Raw genomic sequence first — 18,160 nt, 5'->3', positions numbered from 1 at the left:
ACAGTGTGTAAAAGACCAACACAAAACCAATGCAGATTAGCCACTCAAAGGCAATAACAGTTCTTGGGAAATGACTTTGTGCAAAATACAGATGGTTAACACTCTTTATTCCCATTTGCCATATTCAAGATCCACTATGCTGTCATATGGTTTGGCTGCACGTATCATAAATTATAGATAGTGGAGATGTGGCTAGATTTTTAATGCTTGACCATCTTTACTGCAGCCTTCTCACAGTATTTGTGTGTAACTAAATACTGATGGTTTACCCTGAACATTTCAGATGTACTTTTTAAAGCAATGCAAAAAGTATTGATGCAGTGAAGGTGGGACAGCTCAGTGTTATCTGGGGAATGGAGGAGTTAATCAAAACCACACAACATTCCTGAAATAGTCATTGGTTCAAAAAGAAGCAGCAACATGAAAGCTTCTTATAAGAAAGCACATGCCTGAGGGGAAAAATGTGTGATAGTGTATAAAATAGTAAAATCTGTTGTATTTATGAAATCGTATCTTCTCCTCATCTCCTATACCTGAAGTGAAAGCAGGATTGCATTGGTACAAACTCTATCTTCCTTGGGCAAGTGAATTAGAGACCTGTGGGCAGGTTCCAGGGTTGAACAGCCCTGGAATAGTTTTAGCTGGGAAAATAGATGAAAATCCCAGTTCAGGCTGTGCTGTGGCTTTGCAGACCAGGCCACAGAGTGGGTAGTATCACCCTGTTCATGACTTGGGGTCAAAAAGGTTGTCTGATTTCCAGGCAAAAAGAAGATAATGCAGTCTTACCTTATTCCTTCCTAAGTCTCTTCCATATGCCCTTACAAGAAAGAATTTTTCCTGACTGCTTTCGTGGCCTAAAATCAATGAATGCCTCTGGGGAAATCCCCGCTAGTCCAGGTACTGCATAGAATTTTTCTGTCAGATGTATTATTTTTTCATGACCATCTGATTTATCTTGATTTCTACAGCACTGTATTCCACGAGGAACTAAGCAAGTGACTGCACCCGTTACTTCCTTGCTGTGTAGTTGTGGTCTTTTATGTTGTTGTTGCTGTCAGAATCAATATTGCTATGATCTTCTCTCTAAAACGTTAGGTTAATCTGAAAGACTACATATCATGAAAAAACTGTTCTCCAAGCTAGCTCCAAACAAATAGGTTCATTCACAGATTACAGTGTGGCCCCACACAGAGATTTTGGCAGGGTTAGTGAGATAGCAGTGTGCTGACCCTGAACGAAGACGTAAGACAGCCTTGCCTTTCAGCAAGGAGCACAAATTCAGCTGCAGCCTGATACTGCCACAGTAAAACTGCCTCCATCTGCAAAGCCTGCTTGGCGTTGTTGCAGGGAAATAGGTGATTTGCTTGATGTTGGGCAGAGGCTTAACCTCTTCCTTCCTGTGTTAGAAGCATTCCTGCAAAAGCTTCAGGTGATTTGAGGCAAACTCCCACAAGGTCCAGTGGTGTGCCAAAGATGTGCTGAAGTGAGCAAGTTCTTCACACACGTATTGTCATGAAAACAAAAAGTCATGAGCATCCTGTTCCTAGTGAATCTGTAATTTGGTGATAACCAGGAGTAAACACAATGCAAAACCTATCTTAAAAGGTAGGCCCTGTTTAGCAATTTCCCCTAAGAATACGTCCACATCTGCCACTTGTCTAACATAATTTAAAAAAAGTATTTCAGCTGCCTCCAGTGTCTTTCCTAGGTTAAAAAACATGCATCCCCTGTAATTCAGTAGAGTTGGTTTGAGGATTTTGCTTTCCCCAGTCAGTGGCAGTTGTTTAAGATTCAGCTGCTCAGAGAATGAGCTTTTCAGTTTAAGAGATCATCTCAGAATGAGATCAGAAAGGCAAACACAATGCAACAGGCAATAAGAGGGGCACATGAGCCCCAAGTTTTTGTTATGAGACATTTTTCTTTTTAAAGTGGTACGCGTTCCAAATAACTCCAGCTTTTAAAGAAACAGCAACAGAAGGAGTTCTGAGTGACTCAAAAATTTTATAAAAGCAGTTACTTGGGAGGTAGTATCTTTCACTATGTCATATTTTATGTTTCATAGCATACCAGTCAGTCCTAAATTCCATTTTTTAACTCTTTATTACAAAGTCTCTTGTAGCCAGAGAATGCCAGTCATTTTCTGTGAAGTCAAGACCTGCAGTGACAGTAGGAAAAGGCAAGAATCTGACAGAAGGAAGTAAGACCACCAGGGTCCTCTCATTTGTAGGCATCATAGGGTGTTGCTAACATCCTTTGTAGGTATATTTTTCCAATCTGGATGTGTGTTTTTTTTTGTTTTTTCTTCCAGTGTGTGGCTGTGACTTGGCACAAGGAGGCTTTTTCATTAAGAATGGGGAATACCTTTGTACTTTGGATTACCAGCGCATGTATGGTACCCGCTGCAACGGCTGTGGGGAGTTCGTTGAAGGAGAAGTGGTGACAGCTCTGGGAAAAACTTACCATCCAACCTGCTTTGCCTGTACTGTTTGCAAGTAAGTCATCCCTTTCAACTAGTGTGGCCTGAACCCAGTACCAGAAAAACAGGGAGAAAGGCATCATCATGAGACACAAGTCTCAAGATGTTCTTCTCTTTAGATAAAGTATGTTGTATAACATTTTGAAACCAAAATACAAGGCAAGTCTAACCTCTGCTCTGCTTGCATCTGTGGATTGGATTTCTTCCAGTGCCTGGCTTTGCCAAGGCCACATTGCAGAAACTCTTTGGCCTGAGTTTCTGTAAAATATTAATTGCACTGGTGGAAGGCAGCAAACTTGAGGCATGGGGAACAGAACAGAATTTCTGGTGTAACCTTTGCTAAAATAGATTTTTCTTTTTAACTCTCCAGGCGCCCATTTCCACCAGGTGATCGAGTTACCTTTAATGGAAGGGATTGTCTCTGTCAGTTGTGTGCTCAGCCAATGTCCTCCAGCCCCAAAGAATTGTCTGCCTCCAGCAGTAAGTATTCCATCTTCTTTCTGAATCCTTTCACTTTCTGAGCTCATCAGCATTTGATTGAAACTGTCTCAATTCAATCTTATTGATTTAATTTTTTTCTCCTCCTTTTAGAAGTGTAGACTGTCTCTGGAAGCCATCCTTTTTTTCCTTCTTTTCTTTCCTTTTTTTTTTTTTTTTTTTTTTTAAAGTATCTGGTACTACAGGTTGGAAGAGACATTTACACTTAGTTATTTCTGTATGAACAAATGACTTTTACCCAGAAATTGGATATTTTGAAGGGCTCATTTTCTTTTATAGACACTGTAAAAGTGTCCTCTTGATGCAATCAGGGGTTTCAGAGTTCAGAGATTCCAGTTTTTCCATGTATAGTTGCACAAGCTGAAGTATTCAGAAAAGGACAATGTTAGAGGAAATTAATTTTCTTCCACTCTTTAACACTTCAATTTAATTAAATTATCCTTTAAAGTGGGGTATCACCAGGTTTATGCCTCTGATAGATTGATACTGAAATGGATTTGTGATCAGGAACGGTTTTCAGGAATGGTTCTTAAGAAACCATTATTGTTTAAAAAAAAAAAAAAAAGAGAGAGAGAGAGAAATCAAGTTAAGGGGAAAGAGAGGGTGAAGAAAGTCTCAAAGGGAAATTAACTTGGTTTGCTGTTGAGTTTTAATGCTTATAAGAGAATTTGTAAATTACTGACTCACAGGAAGTATTCAGCTCTGCCTGTGGTAACTTAACCATTAAATCTTTTGGAATTTCTGATTCTTTCTCTGACTTCTGAATTGCACTTAGGAGGTTAATTTGTAATGATTTACCCAGCATAGTTTTATAATTCAAAATGGCTGCAGATTTTTTTTTTGTGATACTAGGTAGTTTACCAGCAATTTTGGTTTTGTTGAGGGAGGCTTTCTGTATTTTCTACTGGTACTTGGCTTTGAGATCCTGGGATTATGAAGGCCAATGTAAAGGCATAGTTGGATAAGGTTTGTGCTCAGCAGATGAGTGAAGAGAATCTCAGGTTCTGATTTGACTGAGAGCATGTACTCAGACACTTAGGAAAATGGGAAAAGAAAGGCATATTTTGGTATCATGCCTTTCTGTCTGTTAAGCCATAATATTCCACTCTAACTGTGGCTTTGGAGCTGAAAAAGCCCAGGCCTAATTGGTTAATGAAGAGTTAAGGAAACTCTAAAAATATTTAGAAGAATTATAAACTAACATAAAGTTGTATGCAGACCTGCAGGCACCCAGAGAATCATTCTGAGTTAAAGGAATCATGTGGAAATCATACTTGTTTGAATTTCTGATATCTAGGAGTGATAACCAGCAAGGACTTGGAGGACCTAGCGATGTGGACGGCACTGACGTTCTTTTTCTCTGTCATAGCATTGGTTCCCAAACTAGTGGTGTTCAGTGAGAGGAGTATCTGGATCACAGTAAGACCTGGTTCTCCAAGAGGGGTGTGCTTGTCCAGCACTGGGGCCCCTTCCTCATGATGAGACTCCAGGTGCCAAAATGCTACCTAGCAAACAGTATTTATAGGAATTGTATCACTGATGACAAGTGACAGAGCTGGGGAGTCACTTCTTGATAGCCATAGTCTCTGCTAGAATTGTCTGTTTGGGTTCCAAACTGAAACCATAGGTAGAAGGGATGGTAATACATAATTTTGACTCTCACTTGTGCTGAGATTTTGTTTTTTAAATCAAAATTGGGTCCTGCTGGGCAAACTTACCAGTGCACAGAACAAGAGAGCTCCTGCTCTTACCAATTTAGTATGCACTAGGTAGAGATCTGCAAGTACCTGCCACTGTGTATCATCTGTTGTGGACAGATAGTTGTAGAAAATAGTCGTGGGAGATACAGTGTAGAGGTTCTGGTCATTTTAGAGCAAAACTCTCCAAAACTGACAAATGAAAGCAGGACCAGTATATGCTCATAAGTACAGACAACTTCAATTAAAAGAATACTAATGAAGCATCCTCCTAATAGAGTGTGTTCAGAGATATGCCAGCTGCTGCTTTAGCTTCACACAAAAGTTGACTTAGATACTGAGACGCCTTTCTTGCTGGCACTGAAGAGTAAATTTTAATTAGTGTAAGCTGTTCCAGATTGCTTCCACTTCTCTCCTGCTGGCTCAATGAGACACATCAATCTTTTCTAATACTTCACCCTTCTTTGAAAAGATTTTTTTTTAAACATAAGTTCTTCTAGAAAAGAATCTCATTCATACTGTGCATCTATTTTCCAGCCTATATTGTGTTCTGTTTTGCCTGATCACTTTCACGTAGATTACTGGAGGCAGTTTTCCTTAAAACAAAGAAAGTTGGAGGTGAGGAAATTCCATAGACTGAAAGTGTATCAGGTTTGGTTGGTTTATGTAATGTAAAAAAGGAAGCTTTGTATCCACTGGAATGTCTGCATTAATGTTGACACACAGTTTTCTGATGTCTATTATTTCACATAAATGAAAGTTTTGTTGATAGCTTTTCTTGGATGCTTTCAAGGAGAATCAAATGCCTCTAAATACAGGGGTTAAGATCTTGAATATCATGAGCCTGAATATTATTACACTCTTATAGTGCGCACCCATGGCAATCAGAAGGAAAAATACTGAAAAGTTCATTTTCCTTTTTTCTTTAAGACTAGTTGGGTCTGTGGTACTTCTTTACTGTGTTTATATTAATATATATATTTTTTGCTCCACATATATTACTTGGAATAATTATATCTTTTTTCTTAAAGAACATATCAGTGACTCCTTTTTTATTCCTTTTTTTTTCTAAGACAGTCTTTTTAAGTATACAGATGTTTTAATTCATAATTTAGTCATCTGTGTTCGTTAGACACTGGTGGATGAACAGAGTTCATTAGCTTTGGGATTTTCCTTGAAGTCAGCAGGAAATTTAAGGCCAAATACCTGTATGTAGCCTTGCAGACAAATGAAATGGTTGGTGGTCTTTTTTTCTTCTGGCTTTATTTCATATGACAGCATGACAAATGAGACACGCTCTATAAAGCAAAGTGACGAGGATCTGTGCAGAGCAACACAGGTGCAGGGGGCAAGAGCCTGGTATTTAAAAATCAAATCTGAGAGCAGAGATGATGCTGAACTGGGTTGTGAAAGACTAGAAGTGTAATGTTGATGGCTTGGATGGTTCATGGTCTTCAAGCTTCTGCCAAAGTCATAAAGTTATTTTGTTTGGGTCTTAGTAACGGCATAATGTAAGTAGTGTATCTGGTCAATTAGTATTTGTGTTTTAAACAGTGTCCAAGCTGTTACACAGCATCATGATTGCCTGGTTTGTACTGTCTTAAGCTCTTCCTATTTTCCTTTGTACTCTAGCTACATGCTTACACACCTGTGTTTGTTATGGTTCATGTAGTTCAACATGTAGAGAAGCAGTTGTACAGGCATCTGTTATCTGTAATTACAGAGGAGGCTACAGCTTGTCCGTGGTCTGTTTGGTGGTGATGGGTGCTCTGCTTCCTCTTCTTCTCCCTCCACCTCCCCCTTACAATATAGATGTTAATTAACAGAATGAATCTCTGGTCCATATATGACAGCCTCAAGTCAGACTCCCTCAGCATTTTGGATCACATATTCAATGGACTGTTTTGAAGACCACCTTTAAAATTCTGCAAAATGTATGTTTTTCTAATTTCATGCTGTAATTTAGAGCAAAAAAAGAGCCAAAGCCAAATTCAAACTTTATGTACATAATTTATTGTTACTTATTTATGCAGAGGCAAGTAGATTCGAGAAATTACCAGGCGTACCCTCTTTAATGCTTCTCCATTGGGCATTTAATCACTGAATTCTCACTAGGGCAGCTGGTGAATGAATTGATGTGGGCATTTCCAAATACAAATTCGTAGTTTATTTAGACCTTGGTTTTTATTTATAAATTTCTAGACAGTAGTTAAAAGAATACCTGAGAGCAGAGCAGCCACAGAGACATCCCCGTGCTCGGGGCAGGCAGGGGAGGTGGTGCCAGCAGTCTGCCTTGGCACAGCTTGAACCAGCAGTCTGCTTCCATGCTCATCTCTGAAATTCAGAGGAGGCTACGTGGCTTTGAGCACAGTTTAAGAGATTGCCCTTTTCCTTGGACAGAGATTTTCCCCTTAGGCATTACACTTCAGAATTTCCATGATAAAGCACATCACTAATAAGAATATTACATTACTTCCTCTCCCTTTCTGTGTTGGCTCCTTGTCTGGTTACTGGTAAGGAAGTTTTAGTTATTGCTGATTATCTTTTTGCTGAAAGGCTGGATCATTTTAGTGATGTATGTTAACTGATTAAGAAATTGCATTTCAAATGAGAAGTAGGCTCCCTAGATGGGTATGACAAAACCTCCTTATCCACAAAAGACTGAAGCAGTACCATCACTGAGCAAGAGCTTTCATTGGGAAAAATGCATCATCTTTCAAAATGATGGAGTCCCATAGTTTACTTTTCTTCAGTGTAATAGATAACTTGTGTCCAATACATGCTGAGATATGAAGTGATACTGTTTGGAAAGCAGCACAAAGAAGATACCTTAACACTCCTTTCTTTGGAGCGGTCTCTGTTGTGAGCTAAGAGCATTGAAGTACAGAGCCAATGTTGGACCAGAGTTTCCAAAATGGCCAGTCATACAGTGCATGAATAAGCTTCGGTGCAGCTGTTCCCTGGCCAGCCAGCTTCCACGTGGAGCTTTCACAATGCTGTTTTGTATGTTTGTCCTTGCCCGCTTTGCACATTTTGTTCTGGTTCAAAGGATGACCCAGGATTCTCTGGGACAAATGCTTTCATGCCTATCTGTACGGAGCCCAACAGAGCCACATCCTGGCTCACAACTGGGGCTCTTAGCTCCATTGTGATATAAATAATAAGCTTAATGCTTAATGAACTTGTGGGAGAAAGATATCTTTGTTAATGATTCAATAGCCTTATCTCTTCAAATAAGATACAGTAAAGCTCCCAGTAAATATCTGAAACTTCCAGCAGGGCTTGTGGCAAAGCTAAAGTAGGGCAGAGCTGGGGTGCTTGATCTGTTGAAGAAAAAGGTGATCAGGAATAAATGGGAATCATCTTTTGTCTCACTGCCTAAAAAAGTGTGGGGAAAGAGCTTGTTTTTTTTTTTTTTTTAAAAAAAAGCATCAGAAATATGCCTGAGCAAATTTATAGGCATCACAAACTTCTCTGTTAGAAGTTAGCTGCATAAATAAAATAGATGTTTGGTTGTGTTTTTTTTTTTTTTTTTTTTTTTTTTTTTTTTTAATCATATTTGTTGTGAAAGGCCTGCACCTAGCCTTTGTAACTGTTTATCCACATTTGACTGATTTTTCATTATTTTGTTCTTTAGTCTTCTTTCCCGAGCAGTCACAATACTCCTGCAAGTCTGCAGGGAGGACACAAAATCTGAAGGGGAAGACTTGGCTGGCTATTTGGAAGCAAGCTATCTGCAATGATTTTGGGCTTAAAAGGATATTAAGCAACATCCAGCGCATGATTTTTGAGCTCATTCTTAGGAAATATCTTACAATTCCACATTGTGTGTCAAAGCTGCATAATATATGGAGGAGTTGTCCAACTGCTTGGCACAGATGTAGATAGGCCTTAGTGGAGGACGCCGAGCCCAGTTTTGTCTCAAGGGATGCACGCTCCCAGTACGCATACACGGCAGTCAGAGAGAGCACTGGGGAACAATTCGGTTCCCTAGTGCAACTCAATAATTTTGTTTTTCAACTTGCATTTTAAAACGGGTTTGTAAAAATCTTGTATATAGTTTTGATTCTTAAGGAATTGATATTTTGTGAGTATGCTGTAGCACACAGAATTCTCATTTCATAATTCCTGGCTTACCTGCTAAAGGTAGAGAAGCACTCACTTATCTCTGTGGCATTCAAGCCTGTGTACTGGAGATTGAGCTGAGGGTATTTGGGACTTGACAGAAGGGTCCATGTAGTCACGTAACTTTTGATTTATCATAGAATCAAAACACTACAGATATCATTGTGGATTGATTTCAAACACTGTGATTTAAATCACTGATTTTAATCATAGCTTAACTAAGAACCCAGGAAACCTTGATTAAAAGAATTGATTGGAACCTTGTTTTGCACTTTTAATTATTCTCCTAAAGAAGAGGGTAACTACTAAGCACTCCGTATGTGTACACATTTACTTAAACTAGTATAGTTCTGTATAAATTAGTCAAATTTTTTGACATCTGTATTTTTACATAATGACTATTTTTGCTCATGACTTACATCTAGATCCATTTGCATGGAAATAATTACAAGGCATAAAAATAGCATTGTGGATTATTTTTTTTTTTTCATTTCAGAAACTACCTGAAATCTGCTGGACACATGCGGAATGTTAATACATTAAAATGTATTTTAATTTTGTATCTCCTGATTTGTCAAAGGTAGCTTTATAAAGCTACTTACTTTGTATAACTATGTCTGTAAGGGTTTTAAAAGTGATGGACCTTATCATACCTGATTTTGTTTATAGATATGAAAAAGAGAGCAAGTTTCCTTTGTGTTTTCAAATCCTGTTTGGATTTTTTAACTTTAAATGTGTAAAAGTGATTTAAAGTGTACAATTTGGATTTTTAATAACATCCTTGATTTTTAAATATGAGTATTAAATTTCCCCTATCTTAATTTAAATTGGTTTTTAATAATCTTGCAGGGCTACTGGCTTTTTAATACATTGAGAATACTATGGGTCTAAAATTTGCCCTATCCTGCCCTTTTTTGAAGACTAAAATAAGCAAATCAACATTCATGAAAGGGTAGAAAAAAGTGATGCAAACCTCAAGTACAATTCCTGTCTGCCAAAAGCCAATGGTTTATGGCAGAAGAATACTCAGTTCTTCCCTTGTTAAATCCTTTCAGTAACTGTGATGGCCAATTTCTGTGATTACTCCAAAAAGTTTTATTCTTTTGCAGAGTGTTTGCAATTTTTGAGACATTTCCATAATTTGAATTGTTTTCTTAGGTTAATTTTAGTTGTCACTTATGTTTTGTACCAGTGGCTAAATTGCATAAGAAACCTCCATTTGCTCATCTACTTCTTATTTTATGAGGGTTTGTATTTTCACTGCTGCTTTATAAATCAACTTTGCTCCTTCCCTGGAGGTGTATAAAGCATTGTTAGAAGCTAACTTTTTGGGTGATGAGAAACAGAACAGCAACTGCATTGAGAATATAGTGGTGGCAGGGCAGTAAGTTTCTGACTTAGTAATTCTCCATCAGAAAATGTTGGTTCACAAATGTAACCTTTTTTTTTTTTTTTTTTCAGGAAGGTGTTTTCAGTCCATTTTGCCTATTTCCTTTGCATTCTTTGGTATTGTGTATAAATTGGGCAAGAACAATTGTGAATGGACCATTACAGATCTGCTACTATTTATGTATGTGTAACCCCATCTCAAATTTGGAAAAAAAATAAATCCATCTCCCAAGTCTTTACCAACACTAATCAAATATAATTCCAAAGAGAGTTCTGGGAGAAATGCAAGGAATTGCTCAGTAAATGGGTGTTGCATTGGGAGGCATCACTAGTTCGGAAAATACAACTATAGGAGGAAATCCCCAGACACGAGTATTTGGGAATTGCCATATTCAGAGAGGCTACCAGGTAATAGGTCAGGAATCAGAGGTCACTGACTGTTGTTATTTAGAGCTCAGTTTGCCATGGGTTACCAGGACATAAAAACCTTCCTAAAAGTTTCCATATTGGAGATAGTACAGTTTTAATTGTTTTCCAAGAGTAACAATGGAAAATTACCCAAAATAGTCTTCAAATGAAGAGACACAGCATGTACTGTCCATGAGCTGGGCTTTAAGCACTGCAGCTTATTTGCAAACTGAGCAACTCCCTTGGCATACTGTGAGTTAGAGCTGTGAATTTAAATTCAGCTGTAATTATCCAAGTCCTGAGTGTGTGGTAAAGGAAATAACGGGTTAGACTAGCTTCGGATAGCCACCGCTGATCTGTATCTGGCTGATGTTTATCCTCAGAGTAGTTTTACAACTGGGACACTGGGGCTGCTAAGTGTAAAAATAAAAAAATAAAAAAAAAATACTGTCACCTTTCTTTTACAGGACAATTACAAATTCCTCTCTAAGACAGGTGGAGGAAGAAAGAGACAGAGATGCTACAAGCTATTTCCATCACACTTTGGTTTTCTGTTCAGACGTGTAGGAAAGATTGGGTTGAAAAGGTGGCTGATATCATGGAGAAAGGCCAACTTGGTGGTATGTTGCTTGCAGGAACACTTTCCAGGAGTAAGGGGGTAAAGGCCAATTGGTTAGTCCTCTGTAGAGAAGGAGGTGTAGCAATATAAGGAAGGAAGCGAAATGGTTTCCTGTTCTTGCGTAGACAACTAACACAAATGCTCACATCAATAAAGAGGAGAAGAAGAAAAACTCTAATAATATAACAATGCCATATTAACAGACTAAAGTTAGGGACAAGCTTTCATCCTTTTGAATTACCTTAAATTACATCAAATGGTGAAAGTGTTGTTTCCAGTAATTATATATCAAGATAATCACACAGTGATCTTCATATAAGTGGGTTTAGTTTATATTTCCATGTATATTAGTCAAGTTCTTAAACAGGCAAGTCAATGTTAGGCACTCATAGGTGGTTAACAGGGACTTGTGCTGCAAGCAAATAATGCCATTCTATGCCAGTGTAATTTCTTTCCATATCTAATCACCTAAAGCCTTTTATTTTCTTTAAATATTTATTTTGAAAATATCATTTTTTCCAACTTGCCATTTATGATAAATGGTCAAAGCTATGTTCCGCTTCCCATGGGAAATTTTGTTCCCTTCATTGTGTGAGCCCAGCCTCTCATTGTTAGGTTATTCAGGAGTACAAGGATGTTGGAATGAGTTTGTTTTGCCTTTAGCAAAAGGGCAATAACACATTTTGTCCATCTTTACATTGGCAAAGAGGGTCTGGCAACAGATTTCATTGCAAAATTGAGTAACATACATGGATCTCAATTCTGGAAAAATTTCCAGTATTGTATGGCCTTCTCTTGACTTCAGAACTCATTACTGCCATAACAATCAAATGATTGTGGCTTAAACTTTGAAAGCATTTAATATACTGTAAACAGACAAAGTGAGTTTGTATTTTTAGCTTTCACAGAAGTATCTTGATGAGCTAGAAAAGCCTGTGTGATATCATTGAAAGTTTTAATTTTAAAACAGGGCTTTAAAAAGCATTGCCTGATCTTTGTGGTTAAAGGGTAACTGAGAGAAACTTCTCTGGTCCCCTAACTCTGTGAGAAAGGATAACTTGCTCAATCTCCTGATTTCCACAGAAGAATTACTGGGATGCAAGTGTCTTTTTTCAAGATGGCTAAGAATTATTTACAGTTAGAGATTTCTTTACTTTGACTCCAGTGATAATATTTGCCTCTTTTTACTTTTTTTTTTTTTTTTTTTTCCACTTCCAAGCCACTGTCCATTGTAGCTTGCTCCCTTTGTCCAGTTGTGTTTGGCAGTATATTTCTGTGCATGTTGAATGAAAGTTTGTTTTCAAACAAATATCTTTACATAGAGGTAAATAGATTCTAGATTCCCTGTTTTACCTGTTGCAGGTTTGAATGCTGCTAGTGCTGTCTCCATACAACTGATGTATTGTACTTTATAGGAACCGTAACAGAGTCTCACTCCTGTGATTTGTAGAAATTCAGCAGCTTCAGGCTTTATCTAGACACGTGCTACCAATGGCTATCAGGATTGACGAGAACTTTTTGGTGGCTTAATTATGCATTGTTAAGCCAGGATACTGTTAGCTCTGTTCAGCCCCCTGCACAGAACAAAGTTGGCTTGCTCACATCAACTCATCCTGCATGTGATTTTGCACAAAGATGTTCATTAGGACAAAAGCAGGTAGAGACGACTTTCCTCTGATATGTTCTATGCAGCAAGTGGAGAATGTGAGAGAAAGGTACAATTGCCAGTCAATTTTCAAAGCAATACACATGGGAGTGGGCAAGGCCCTAGGCAGTGTTGTTAGGGTTAATGCATCTGTGTCAGCTCCGAGCCCCCTGCTTGTGCAGGGATCCAGCAGGGGGGAGCTCCCTGCTATTGGCTGAGAGCAGGGGAGGGAGGCAAAGGAAGAAAATCCACCGCTTAATTTAGGCAGTGACGAATGGGTTGCTGTGCAGGATTTTTCACTCCTGGATGGCTGGGGTGATGCAGATGCTAAAAAGGGAAATGTGTTTTCTCTTTGCATCTTCACGAGCAAGATGCCATGGAAGGCAGCGCACCCTGGCCTGCATCTTCTAATGAGGCAGCTTAAGGTGACTGGGGGGTGGAGGTCTTCATCATGCACAGTATTACAGTGTCATGCCACTTCCCATTGCCCTGTCCCCCCACTTTTCCATGCTTTTGGGCTGGCTGACTCAACGTTCAGCTACAGCCCTTTTGTCCTTCTTGTCATTTGCTTTTGTGTTCAGACACATCAAATATGACAGTCTTCTGAGTGATTTTTTTTTCCAGGGCTGTAACTTAAATATGTTAGGATGTATCTTCAGATTGAGCAGGCCTAGTCAGGGAACAGGAAAACCACAACAGGTTATGTTAGCCATCTCTGGCAGAGAACCACGCAAGGAGCTTTTGCTTGGCTAAAAATGATGCTGTCAGCTACTGCTGAGAGAGGGCAAATTCACTTCTTCTGTACCACGTCTGAGCAGGTAGACGTCGCTGGTGGAGGCTACAAGGTGGGGAATTGCAGCTATTGGTGTCACAGGCAGCCACAATACACATCAGCATGTGTGTTACTTCACGTTTCTTAGGAGAATTAGTGCCATGGACTGTCTCACCTCAAGTCTTCCTTCAGCTCAAATGTAATTCCACATACTGATTTTGTGGTAGGCTTTTCTTTATGTTCTAAGTGTATGCAGGAGCTGTACTGCTCACTCATGCATTCACACTGCACTTCTCTGCGTTATGCCGGCCCAGCTGTGAAATGGATGGGAGTGGGGAGGAATGTGGGTTATCTGACAAAAAGAGAGCACGATAGAGCTCAAGGTCAAAGGGACGCCATCTGTTTGACCCAGGTGTGAAGCCAGAGGGAGAACTGCTGTGGGAACCATTACACAAAATTCTGGGAGAGAGTTTTCAGATTTTTGAGTACAAGTTTGGCCTGGCACGTGGTTGTGAACCACTAGTCTTATCTCACTGCCCTTTTCTTTGCAGCACGAGATGGTTATGGCTTACACTGATGCAGCCTGTGCTTAGTGTGATACTGAGATCCTGCCTGCATATGCTGTCTGTTGATGACATTCAGCCAAATGCTTTAATATGCTTCATACATGCCTGCGGTCATAAATGGCTTTTATTTGTAGAATGTGGATGAATAAATGATCTTTTCTTAGCCTAGCCCAGCCTTATTTACTCTCTATTTTAGGAAATAATGATAATTGCTAGCTTCTCATGCATATACCCAACTGTTTTGCTAGAATTAAAATCAGGTTTAGTTAAAAGCCATCTCAGCCTAGTAAGACACTACTTGGGCTATTAGCTTGCTTTGATATTAGATGTTTAGTATGCCTGTGACTGGAAATAATGATTGATATTCATTTACTCTTTAAGGAACACACAAAGAGTGAGTGAATGTCATAGTTGCTATAGAATAATAAATGCATGTCCAACACCGCCACCTTTGACTTACAGGAAGCAAGTACACAGGTGGGCATGCTTCATGGATCCCTATTTCCTCCACGTAACTGCTTTTTGCACCAGGAAAGACAAAGACTGTGGACTGGGTGGGCCCTTTTACATAAGGCAGTTCTTCTATTCTGACTCGGCTTCAGAAATTCAGTTGAAGTGCAACAAAGTGCTTTAAAAAATCTCTTTCTTGGTTCCGTATCTGCAAAATTTCAGCTTCACAAAACTTGCCTGGATAAAGCTGCCAAAAGCATGGAAAATACAGCAGATTTTTGGAGGGATTATTGCAACAGGGAATGTGTCATGGTTTGGCAGGACCGCAGGTCAGGAATGTGGAAGCTGGCACAGCAGGGAGAAGCAGGAGTGCTAGGAAGCTGAGAAATGGGTGCTGATTAAAGCTGCAGCTCAGCACCCACTGAGGTGGGAGGAAAGATCTCATTTCTTGTTACAGTTGGTAGGTGTATTGCATGGCTTCAAGTTGGAAGGAACCTAATATAATGTAGTATCCTCTCCAAACCAAAGGGAAGATCCATGTACCAATGGCATCCTGACAGATGTTCACTTGTCTCCCCCTCAGTCCCATTTCGTAAACTCCAGCGCCTCTCTCATTGACCTGTTCCAGCCCTTGCTGTCATTGTGGAGTGGCATGAAGCCTTGAAACGGCACAGAAGAGCAGAGGGATCCATTACGTGCTGTCAGTACTTGTCATTTCATAATTTCAATTTGTAACTTTTGTCCTTTAGAGCAAAGCCCTGGGATTAGGACATCTCAGGGTTGCTTTTCAAGACCAAGCTGCATCATTGGTCTGTGACTTGCATTTTATTACAAGATAGTGTGGTGCTTGGGCCTGTTCTCCTGAGGGAGTTGTGAGCATGAAGAATGCTGATAGAGAGGCCTGCTGCAAATAGTGACCTGGCTGGCAGGAATGCACAGCGTCTATTTGGGGCTGTCCTCGCCCATTATCCAGCAAACAAAAGTCAGGCCCTTGGGTGTCAAAAGGAGACACTCCTTTATTGTCAGTTGTGATAATAAATCTGGAGTCGCCCTTTTGCAGGGTGTGGTGTTACCTGGGCTGTAAAACTGTGAGGAGATGATGGTGTCAGGGCTGTACCTGTTCAGTCAGCTGGCACTGGTCTTGGTTTGAGGCTGTTTGTTGATGTTTCAAACACATGGAGAGGATGTTACATTCATGAAAAGAACACAAAAAGAGTGTTGGGATAATAAAATACAGAAAAACCTTTGTTCTGGGTTGTCACTGGCTTCCAGCATGTCCCAGTTGATGGGCATTCCCTTTCTGCCTCGCTGCTCTGCCAGGCTGTCCTTTCTCTCGATGCTCCAACACAGCACCGGTGGTTCCCTGCTGTGTCCCACATCAGTCTCGTCAAATCTCCCCATGCACTGAACTGCCCCATGCCAGGAAATCTCTTGAATATCTTATATCTGAATGGAGAGGAATGGGAGCTCAGGGCTGAGCCCAAGATTTCTGATGTGACGTGAGATGTTGTGGCATCTTCTGGGACAGAGGGCATTCGGTGGCTCCAGGCTTCAGGTTTGCTGTCTGCCATCAAATTGTCTTTCTGAATCACAGCAAAAATTGAGCGTGGGCTACTGGGTAGTACCAAAATCCCCAAGTGAGAGTGCTTGTGCCTATTAGAGCCCAGCAAAGCTGCTGTTTTCCACACCTGCAGGTGGAACACAATATGTCCCGTCATATAGCATTTAGTGCTGTCGCACTGCTGTCACCCTCGCCTCAGGCCCTTGCTAAAAATGCTCTCTCCTCTCTTCCTGGGCTGGGATGTGCCACCGCCCGTGGCTGGGTGGACGTCCTGGGCTTTGCTGCCACCCAATGGGAGACTGCAGCATCCTGGTGGCACTCACCCAGGCCTCCTTTCTTTGCTTCACTTTGGCACTCCAGATCTTGTAAAAAGCAAAATGAGAAAAATACTGATTCCTTTGGAAGGCTGGTACTTTTCTGGATGATGGTTCATAGCTGCTTCCCAACAAAATCTTAAGTTTGTACAAAGCTTACCTAGCAATCTTTGAATCACAAAGTGTGAAAAACTGGATAGAGATTTCTGTCCTCTGCTGAATATGTCTGTAGTAAAGAAGACTGTATCTTCATGGAGGATCTGTAAGTCTCTGAGGAAAGGAAGATGTGTCTCTGCATAGCTGTGTAATTTTCCCCTTTGATTACCAAGTCTAGCAATTGTTGGGTGGTTAATGAGCATCAATGAACCGGGTAACTGACAGCAATGCATTTGTTTGCTTATTTGCAGATTGTGCTGGCTGTGGAAGAGACATAAAGAATGGACAAGCATTGCTAGCTCTGGATAAGCAGTGGCACCTGGGATGCTTTAAGTGTAAGGCCTGTGGGAAGGTCCTAACTGGGGAATACATCAGCAAGTAAGTAGCCTTTGCAACTCTCCTGCACTCTTGGTGTGAGTTCTTGTTGCCAGAAGGGAAGAGCTGGCAGCAAAGTTCACCTTTTGGTGTCCAATTTCTATCACCTCTCAGCATATGCCAAAATTCTTTGCTGTCAATGAGAGCTGAGCTGGGGAAGGGAGGTAAACTGGACAGAGCAACTGCAATGTGATGTTTAATGATAGCAGTCCCTACTTAATACCAGTACAGAAGAGGGTGTATCTCAATGCTCCCACAAGGGTTTGAGTGAATTCCTATATGTTTTCTGTGTTAGATACAGCTTTGATATGGCTTTGTGCCATTTTGTTTTCCAACATTGATATTGAGGAAAAAAATAGGAACCTGTCCGTTATTTGCCTTTGCTACAGAATAGACTAAACATGATGTGATTGACCTGTCAGTGTTTCTCAACTCCAAATGAGAAACTAATGAAGAGAGTATTGAACATAAGGAGGGGCAGAGGAAGTGAAGGGGGAAAAGTGTTGTAATTATAAAACAGAGGGAATTAAGATACAGTCCTTGTTCTCCTCTTCAAGTATATAATGAGGAGAAAATGTAGGGAAATAAAGTATGTTTCACAAACCCATCAGTAAGTACAGTGGGATGTATAATATTATAAATCAATTAAATGAAATAAATTCTGTAATTTCTTAAAAGAAGGTCAATGCTAGCGCCTGAGAAATAATATTAAGTTCTGATTGGTGCTTCCATTTGTACGATGGATGTACATTGTTCATACCAAAAACATCCATGACCTTACACTTAAAAGCAACTGGTTACGCTCTTCACACACTACGGAAGATTTCTTTGTTGAATGATCTCCACTCATCACCATGGACAGAGTTCCAATAATTTCTCTAGAATTGTACCACCTGTAGTTCTAGAGTCTGTTTTTAAGAATGAGGTTTGCTTCAGTGTTTCAAGGTTGGGTACCTTTCCTTTATGGAAATTTAAAGGAATAATTATAGAATTATGAGAATATGATTTTTTATTTTTTTTTCTTCTACTGCAAAATACATCTCTTGGTTTCTCTCCCATTTGCCGATTGCTGTTCATTGGAGTTCCAGAGTGAAAACAAGGGAAGAATG

The 18,160-nt window shown here is 39.9% G+C and overlaps 1 protein-coding gene across 23 annotated transcripts in view; it reads left to right on the top strand.

The window, feature by feature from the left end:
- The window catches only part of ABLIM1 (actin binding LIM protein 1), a 190,112-nt gene that overhangs the window by 95,681 nt on the left and 76,271 nt on the right, over positions 1 to 18,160 (top strand). For all 23 annotated transcript variants that reach the window (XM_084525597.1, XM_084525598.1, XM_084525604.1 and 20 more), the window contains 3 exons: positions 2,309 to 2,492; positions 2,847 to 2,956; positions 16,928 to 17,054. In XM_084525597.1, the coding sequence (XP_084381723.1) occupies positions 2,386 to 2,492; positions 2,847 to 2,956; positions 16,928 to 17,054 (344 nt within the window). In that variant the 5' untranslated portion in view covers positions 2,309 to 2,385. The remainder of the gene's footprint in view (positions 1 to 2,308; positions 2,493 to 2,846; positions 2,957 to 16,927; positions 17,055 to 18,160) is intronic.

This window comes from Aythya ferina (assembly GCF_964211825.1).
Source record: "Aythya ferina genome assembly, chromosome: 7".
Classification (NCBI taxonomy): domain Eukaryota; kingdom Metazoa; phylum Chordata; class Aves; order Anseriformes; family Anatidae; genus Aythya; species Aythya ferina.
Note: the sequence above shows the minus strand (reverse complement) of the source record. Positions and strands in the feature narration are given on the sequence as shown.